Source organism: Sciurus vulgaris (genome assembly GCF_902686455.1).
Source record: "Sciurus vulgaris genome assembly, chromosome: 1".
Classification (NCBI taxonomy): Eukaryota; Metazoa; Chordata; class Mammalia; order Rodentia; family Sciuridae; genus Sciurus; species Sciurus vulgaris.
This window is the reverse complement of record NC_136461.1, coordinates 43,693,548-43,702,288: the sequence shown is the minus strand read 5'-3', so window position 1 is coordinate 43,702,288 and position 8,741 is coordinate 43,693,548. Positions and strand designations below refer to the sequence as shown.

Genomic DNA, 8,741 nt, shown 5'->3' with positions numbered 1-8,741 from the left:
AGGCCACATAAACTGCTTCAGTCCTATTTAAGGGCAGTGAGGAGGCGGCACCACCTTGCCCACTGACCCAGGATTTGTTGTGGGCCTATTTCTAGTCACAAAAGCTTCTGCAGAAAGAAGTCCCAGGGTGGACGGAGGCCCTGTGCTTCCTGCATACCTTGGGCTGCAGACATACCTTGGGCCTGGTGTGTCTACCACACAATGGTTTCCCAGGCCCTATTCTTTGTGGCCTTTCTGCAAGGACTGCCCACTGAGCCTTGATGGGAAGGGGTCAGGTTCTGCTTCCCACTCTTTATCAAGAATGAAGATAAAATTGTATATAACCAGAGAACATGGCAAACATCTAGTCGTCCATTTCCCTTCTCCATCTGACACTTCGGAGAGAAAGGATGTCCTGTGACCCCACCGTGAGTCAGAGCTGGATCCCAGCTTCCTATCTGGTTAACTGCACTTGAATACAGGATCATGTCTGCAGGGTCAGAGCCCCTCCTTTTCTATCTCTAAGTGTTGGTGACTTAGGGACAAATGACTAGGAAGCCAATGGACAGGGGATCCTCTATGCACCCCTACCGATAGACCTGGGAGAGGCTGAAAAAGTACTTAATGGGACTGTTATTGTAAAAAACATTTTAACTTACATAGTCTTTAATAGTTTTTATTTTATCTTTTAGGTTTAGAGCAGCATTTCTCAATCTCAGCATTCTGACAATTTGGGTCAGAAGTTCCTTGTTGTGGGGATGTCCTGTGCACCATAAGGTGTTTAGAGGCATCCCTGGCCTTTACACTCCATGTCAGTAGCACCCACCAAGTTGTGATGTCCCCAAGAAACAAACTTACTTTTCATTGTGAATCCCTGGTTCAGTGCTACCTGTCTCTGTGGATGTGCCTCTGGACAGTGCACTTGAGTGAAGAGCCATTTGTGGACTTAGTACAGGCCAGGCCCTGAGCTGGGTACTTACATGTACTATTGCACAGAAGTGCCATCATAAGCTGGTGTCACCACCATTTTACAGATGAAGCGGTTTCCAAGCAGCAGTCCCTACCCACCCACATTCATGGCAAAGCAGCAGCCACTGAGACCTACCTCTGTTCTAACACTGTCTTCTAAGTCCCCCTCTCCCGTCTGCTCCATCCAAGCTGGAGGTGGGGAGTAGGAACTAAAGAGAAGGTCTACCTGATAATCTAGCCTGCCAGGAGCGTAAGGAGAGGGCTGGGTGCTGAGGATGAAAGTCACAGAACCCTTCCCAGGTGCATTTCATTGAACAACTTGGTGGCATCCAGCACTTCATCTCAGTCTCACAGTGTCTAGGAAGGGGGGCTGTGCAGGCATCTCTAATCAGAGATAAGTGAGGGCACAGTGGAGCCTGCCTTGCCCCACAACAGTGAGGTGGCCAGTGACAGCTGCTACAGGAACTCTCAATGCCTGCCAGTTGTTGCTGACTAAATGTTACAACCCCCCCCTCCCCCCCAATTCCAAGTTCTTACAAAGGGAGACAGGTGGGAAGTGAGAGAGGATGGCCTAAGTGTGGCCAAAAGCCGGCTTGGGAAGGAGGCCGGCCTGGCAGGAACCAGCACCTGGAGGGAAAGCTGCATGGTTCTTTGTAAACAAACATTCCACAGCCAATTTCTCCTCCAAAAACAATGAAGTACATGACACAAACCCCAAATTAGCCCATCTGAAGGACAGCAGCTGCTTTCAGTTTAATGATGTATTAGTCAGCTTTGCTATTGTAACCAGCAACCCCAAATCTCAGCAAACATCCATTTCTCATTCATGTTACAATCAGTGGCTTTTGGCCAGCTGCTTCGGCTCTGCTCCCTGTGCCTTCCCACTCTGGCACCCAAGCTGAAGGAACAGGTCTTATTTGGGATCTCACAGCAGAGGCAAAGAGCACAAGCCACCATGTCCCAGTTCTTCAAGCTTCTAGATGCAGCCTAGGTCCCATCTGCTCAGGTCACTTTATATGAGCAGCAGGAAGTACGCTCCCATCAGGGGAAGGGTGGTTCCTGCAGGAAGTAACACAGCTAGCTACCAGTAGGGATACACAAGCCCTCCAGGACACGAGGAGCAAGCGGCTGAAGACAAAAATACGACCCAAGATACAAAAAGACTTTCTATTTTAAAAGGTATAAAAGCCTAGCCAGGCATAATAATAGCACATGCCGGTTCCCAGGACTTGGCAGGCTGAGGTAGGAGGATCGCTTGAGCTCAGGAGTTAGAGAGCAGCCTGGGCAACATAGCGAGACCTCATCTCAAAAACAACACTCAAACGAAAAGGCGTAACGCCCCAAAATGGGAAAACCAGAGAGGAACTGAGAGACCACGGTTCAAGTCTGCTGGAGTTCTCACACTGCAAAGACCAGGGAAACTGGCAAACTTCTGAAGGGTACCAAGGATCCTAGCCTAAAGGCCTTGGAACTCCACGCAGAGCTGGTTTTACTGACTTAGAGGGGTGTCCTTTCCTAAAGGGCATGACACCACGAAGGATCAGAACCACGTCAGATTGTGAGTCGGTCTCCACAGGCCAGTGAGTTGCTTGGGTCAGTTGCTTGTGGTAGCTGCAGCAGACAGTCTCTTGAGAGATGCACTACAAAACGTCATGACCAAGGCACAGTTTTGTATCCACTAGGAGAGTGATGAACAGCCAGAGCACAGTACTTGACCAGAGGCTGCAATTTATGGAAGTCAGTAGCTTCCCCAGCATGAGGCTAGGAAGGACTGTCTCTGGGGTGACAGAAAAAAACTGCCGGATTCTAGGATGTGTCCTGCTGATTCAAGTGTGCTAAATTCCAGGCAGAGGCCTGTGAGGCAGAAGATCCAGGGGACCTGGCTGTCACAGCCTGGCTCAGTTACTTTACCTGGTGTACCTGCCTCCCCTGGAAATAATTCTTGCAAAAAGAAGAGGATCCTACACAGACCAGAAATGCTGGCGTCAGGGCTTTTACAGAGTACCTGCAGTGAACACAAAGGAAGGGGTTAACTGAATTATGATCTTAATCATCCATGGCCCTTCCCAACAGCATTCAAGGTGAACCTTTCAATGTGAGTAAACATTAAAATTCAAGTTTAGCAAATTTATTTGTTTGGCTGTTTATAAATCTGGTAAATTGGCATGACACTCTACCCCTTACAACCTAGTCAGAACCTAATTTAGGCCAGTCTTCCAGCATCATGCTTGTCTATGGATAAACAAAATAAAATCATAAAACATGTTTTCATTTATTCATTTAACTGTGAGTAACAAGGACAACCCAGGCCCTGTGCTGAAAATAGATCAAAAAATGGACATATAAAAATGTAAAGGAAAGCCACGCACTATGGTACACACCTGTAATCCCAGTGGCTCAGGAGGCTGAGGCAGGAGGATCACAAGTTCAAAGCCAGCCTCAGCCAAAGCAAGTGCTAAGTAACTCAGTGAGACCCTGTCTCTAAATAAAATACAAAATAGGGCTGGGGGTGTGGCTCAGTGACCAAGTACCTCAAGTTCAATTTTCGGTAACCAAAAAAAAAAAAAGTAGAGGAATAAAGTAAAAAAACCATTGTCCCTTTCTCTCAAGTTCAATCCTAGGAGGTGGGAGCAGAACCAATTGAGCACAGTGAGCACAACTGTAAAAGCATTTGTGAAGTACAGCCTCAGTGCAAGGAGGCACAAATTCCCTCTGCAGGGAGGGGAACTAGGAAAGGCTTCCTGGAAGATGTCATGTCTGAACATGGCTTTAACTTGGGGAAGGGGTTGTGGGTAGGGGAGCAAAAGCCAGGAGATGCAGACTACCGGAGTATAAAGTTACTGCTGGGGCATAAAGCAAATGAAGCAAGACAGGTTGGAGAGATTGGCAGGGTCTTGGCCTCCCAGGTCTAGGAGAACTGGCATTACCCAGTGGCTGGCTCTGGACAGAGGGGTCTGTTTCTTGGTTCCACCTAGTTCAGGGTCTGGAACTGCCAGAAACTCATCCCAGATAGCCTAAGTAATCACTCCTAATAGCATTTACATTTTCTAAAAGTATGAAATTGGTGTTCCTCTATGGGTCAGTCTGCTTTACTTTTTGGAAATGGGGTACAGGTAGACCTTAGGCCTTAAGAATTCTGGGCAATTTGCTAACAACAGAGAAAATAACCAGCTGAAATTCTGTCCATAAACTAGAAGGGAGATTTGGGATCAGAGAAAAACACCACTAAGAGAACTACTAATCAGATTTAGAGTCTTCCCTACCTGCCTCCCAGGACAAACCAGGAGCATAAAGATCAGCTACATCTTGACCCTTACCAAGTCAGTCAGCACTTCACCAACACCTATCCCATCTGTTCTAAAGCTTTCTCCAATCCATCCCCTCCCACTTCAGGGCTCACCAAAGGGTACCTTTCAAACCTCTATATTACTGTGTACAGTTTACTTGAACAAATATCTCTGTGACTCTATACCCTACCAGGGTATAAAGTTGATGTGCCTTAACAGGGCCTTCAAGTTTATGCTTCATGTGTGGTTCTAACTTAGCTCTTTAGCCTCATTTTCTGCCACACCCAACCACCCTCTTTCTCCCCCAAACACTGGGCTCTTTTAACCTAAGTGCAAAAGCACCTGCCATTCTTCTCTTCTTTGCTCAAAGTTAGAGAAAGTAGTCCATCAGTCAGCTTACGAACACTGAGGGCACTCTCACATAAGCAGCTGAGAGACAACTGCCAAATCCCACCTGCTGCCACTGCTAGGAACACAGGTGCCCTTTGCAGTGGGCTTGCCCTGTGTGGTTTACTAGACCACTTTGACTGCTACTGGCTCAGTGACTCACAAGTGCCTGAGAAACACGTAGGTGAGAGTTACTGTTCCTATTTGAGAGATGAGGGACGAGCCCCAGGGAGGCAGAGTGGGTTCAGGGTCACATGGTGAATGAAGGTTTCTGACTTCAAAAGCCAATGCCCTTTCACATGGCAGTATCAGGGGACAAAGGTACAATTAGTAAAAGTAGGCTGTTCTGTTCCACTGCCCTTAGGTACAAAAGCCAGGCAGCTTTTCCCTTCTGAAACCAGCCTGTTCAGAGAGCCAAGATGGTGGACTAGAGGAAGGCTGCGTTCCTTGTTGCTCCCGTAACTCTGGTTTCAAGCAGAGGATATCTGTTTCTCTGTGAGGCAGTTTTTGCTGCTTATCAATCCCCTGCTGTTTACCCCATTTGTCTACTGCGATCACCTGCAGTCTGCCAGCATATCGACTACTTCTTGAGTGCAGACTGCTCACTGACAGGCACCTAACATCCCCCATTTGCCTGCCTCTTGCCTGCCCACTGCCTGCCTTTCACCTACCCATCACCCACCACCCGAGGTCCACCTGCCAATCATCTGCCAATAGCCAGCAGACCGACCACAGACCACCAGTGGATCGCCACTGCCTGTTGTTGCCTGGAAGTTCACTGTCACAGTACCTACAGGTTTGGTTACACAATAGCTGTCACCATTTTGAGACAACAGCCAGGACCTGTAGGACCTCTGGCCAGACTGACTAAGCCCCAACTCTAGGACCCCTCAGCCTGACCAACCACACCTTGCCTCCAGGACCCCCGGACCAACTCACCATGCCCAGCTGCCAGGACCCCCAGAACAATGGACAGTGTCCTGCCTCCAGGACCCCTCAACCAGACTGACCACACCCCACCTCCAAGACCCCTGCCAGACCAACTGCATCCCACTTCCAGGAACACCAGCCAACCATGCCCACACCCCTGAGCTGCAGCTCCCCATTTGCCAACACATTTGGAAGCCAGAGCAGCCATCTTGGATTATCCTGGAAGCCATAGCTCCCATCATTAGGTGGGGCAAATTCCATCCTGAGACGCTTGCTAGAGACTGAAAGTTCATTGTCAGGTACCTCTCATGCATCAGGCTACTGAAGACTGGGAGGTTTGAATACTATATGACTGGTATACTGCAGATTTCTTTTTTTTTTTCCCTCCTTTTTGAAAAATTTTAAGTTTTTATTTCTTTACTTTTCTTGCTCTATTTTCCCTTTGTTTACCTGTTTCCTCAGAGTCTCTTTCTCCCTTTTCTCATGCTAACAACCAACTTCTTCTGATTACACTTTCACTCTTTCTACCATCTAGAACTTCTATATACTCTTTTCCTATGAAACCAGCCTGTTCACTTCCCCTGGCCTGGGGGCCTCATGGCTGTAGTGCAACGACTGTCATCGCATTGCAACCTGTTTGGCAAACAGCTGGGTTTCATGGGCCCAGCCAGTCCCCATGGCTGCTGTCCCATACAGCTTTGTGCCAGGGCAGAAGGGAGGAGAGTACAAGGTGATCACTGAGTGGAGGAATGAGAAACTGGCTGTACCCCTGGGGAGGAGCCTGGGCATCTTCCCTAGTCTACTCAGCCCCATGGAGCTGCTCACCTGGGGTGCTGCAGCACCTGCAGTAGGGTGCTCTTGGGAGGCACCTGGTATAGTTCTTCCCCATCCTTATCCTCAAAGTAGACCTGCAAGATTAATGGAGTGAGAGTCTGAAACAAAGAGCTTCAGCAGCACAAGGCATGTTAAGGTCAACCGTTGCTAGTTGAAAAGCTCCTTTCCATTACAGTGGGACTGAGTGAGTTGCATTCTGTCCTCCCCTTGACACCATGAGAAAGGCTAGCTGCTCCACTCTCCAAAGACAGAACCAAGGTTCAGTGTCACCAGTAGTAAAGAGAGAAGCCAAGGCTCAAGCCCAAGCCCATGTAACCTTTTCTTCCCTAACAATTTAGTCCTAGAGTCATTGTGGAGCTGGAAGAAAGCCATAGTAGCCCAGAACAAAGAACCTGAGCAGGGTGAGAAGGATGTCTGCCAGGGGTGAGGGGTGTCAGAGCTGGACCAGTGGAGGAGGGGGGCCGTGCTGGGAGCCAGCCAGCCTCAGCAAGGTGAGAAGGGCTTCTCTGTAAGATGGCTGTCCAGGGTGGGTCAGAGCCTAAGTGGGACGAGGAGGGTGTCTGAAATGGACTATCAGGACACAAGCAGGTTGAAGAGGGCAAGTAGTCATGGCAGAGGATGGCCTGTATAGTTAGAACCCAAGCAGGATGAGGAGGAAGTACCGGTAGGGATGTCAGATTCTGCAGAGGAGAAGGAAGGCAGTCCTGCTGGGGCAGCAGCCTGACAGAGTCAGGAGTCCAGAAAGCTGAGGACTGTTCTGTGTAGGAGAGGGGCCAGTGCTCATGACAGGCAAGGGGGTTGATTAGACAAGGAAGCATATTAAGAATACTGAAGTCATTGTTACAAACATAAAAAGGGAAAAACAAATCCTGTGGTGATGGATTAGAACTGGAGATACCTCATGTTTTTATACACATGTAGAGATTCTCTAGCTAGGAGGCACTGAGAAGGCACTAGAGCAGAGAGACCCCTCCCCGCATACTAAGAGCACATCTACTGCACAGAGCTGTTGGCTTCACCAGAAAGAACCAAGGCTCCTTGGGGAAAAATGGCTGATTTCAGAGCTAGGGCAAGGAAAGCACATTCAGAATCTGGAACATCTTGTGCCAGAAAGCAAGTGCTTAATACATGGAGTAAAGTAGAAAGGACATAAATTTGAAGAGATTCCCACTAGCCAAATCTAGGACAATTAAGCATAAAATAAACAATCAGAGTAGCACATTATAAAGAAATTTGAATAAAAGAAGCAGCCCTAAATCTGCTAACATAAAAAAAATGTGGAAGGTTTGAGGAGCAATGGGATATTTACATCATTTCAAAATAAACTCCCTATAAAACACTTATCAATTATAAAAGAGAAAGAGTAACCGTACATTAGAGAAGCCAGGCAAACTCCCTTTCCATCAGGGGATCCCTGAATTTCAGTAGTGGAAAAACTGAAATCAGGTACCACCTGATAGGATGCAATCAGAACACTTCATTATTTCTGTGATATTCCAGCCAAATATGTAAAACCCAATTCAGTCACAGAAACATGAGGCAAACCATTGACAGGCACTCCATAAATGGTCTACAATCTGCACAGAAGTTAAGAAAGTGGAAAAAAGTCTGAGGAACACTTCTGTGCAGAGAAGGACATGATCCTGAATGCCCAGCATGGTTCTAAAGGGCCCCAGGGCTGGGAAGGACATTCCTGGACAACCTGTGAAGCCTGAGTGGAGCCCAAGGACCAGAGAGCAACATGCTGTCAATGTTAATTCCCTGACTCTGAGGGCTTTGGAGATTATGAAGAAAAATGTCCTTGTAGGAAACATACACAAGTACAGGACGTTAGGACATCAGTTGGCATCTTAATCTTAAATGATTACAAAAAGATATATTCTTTATACTATAAACTATTTTTTTAATCCCACTAATAGAATATTATTCAGCCTTAAAAAGGAAGGCTGACACATACCATAATAGGACATATAATACAACATGGATGAATCCTGAAGGTACTCGCAAAGTGAAATAAGCCAGACACAAAAGAACAAATACTTTCCAATTTCACTTATGTGTGGTACCCAGAGTAGTCACATTCATAGACAGGAAAGAGAATGGTGGTTGCCAGGCACTAGGAGAAAAGTGGAATGGGGAACTATTGTTGAATGAGTGAAGAATTTCAGTTTGGGATTATGGAACCTTCTAGAGAAGGATGAAGTTGCAAAACAATGTGCACGTACTTAATGCCACTGAACTGTGTACCTAATAATGATTAAATGTTAAATGTTATTTATACCTTACAATTAAAAAAGAAAAAAAAGAAGCAGTCAATCTCTCTTGTCTTATCCCTTATGCAAAATAAAATCTCAT

At 47.0% G+C, this 8,741-nt stretch overlaps 1 protein-coding gene across 1 annotated transcript in view; it reads right to left on the bottom strand.

The window, feature by feature from the left end:
* Positions 1–1,667: 1,667 nt before the first annotated feature.
* TTC4 (tetratricopeptide repeat domain 4) overlaps positions 1,668–8,741 on the bottom strand; it is a 30,503-nt gene continuing 23,429 nt past the window's right edge. The window contains exons 9-10 of the mRNA XM_079141033.1: positions 6,378–6,460; positions 1,668–2,953 (exon numbers count right to left, since the gene is read on the bottom strand). Of these exons, the coding sequence (XP_078997159.1) occupies positions 2,851–2,953; positions 6,378–6,460 (186 nt within the window). The 3' untranslated portion in view covers positions 1,668–2,850. The remainder of the gene's footprint in view (positions 2,954–6,377; positions 6,461–8,741) is intronic.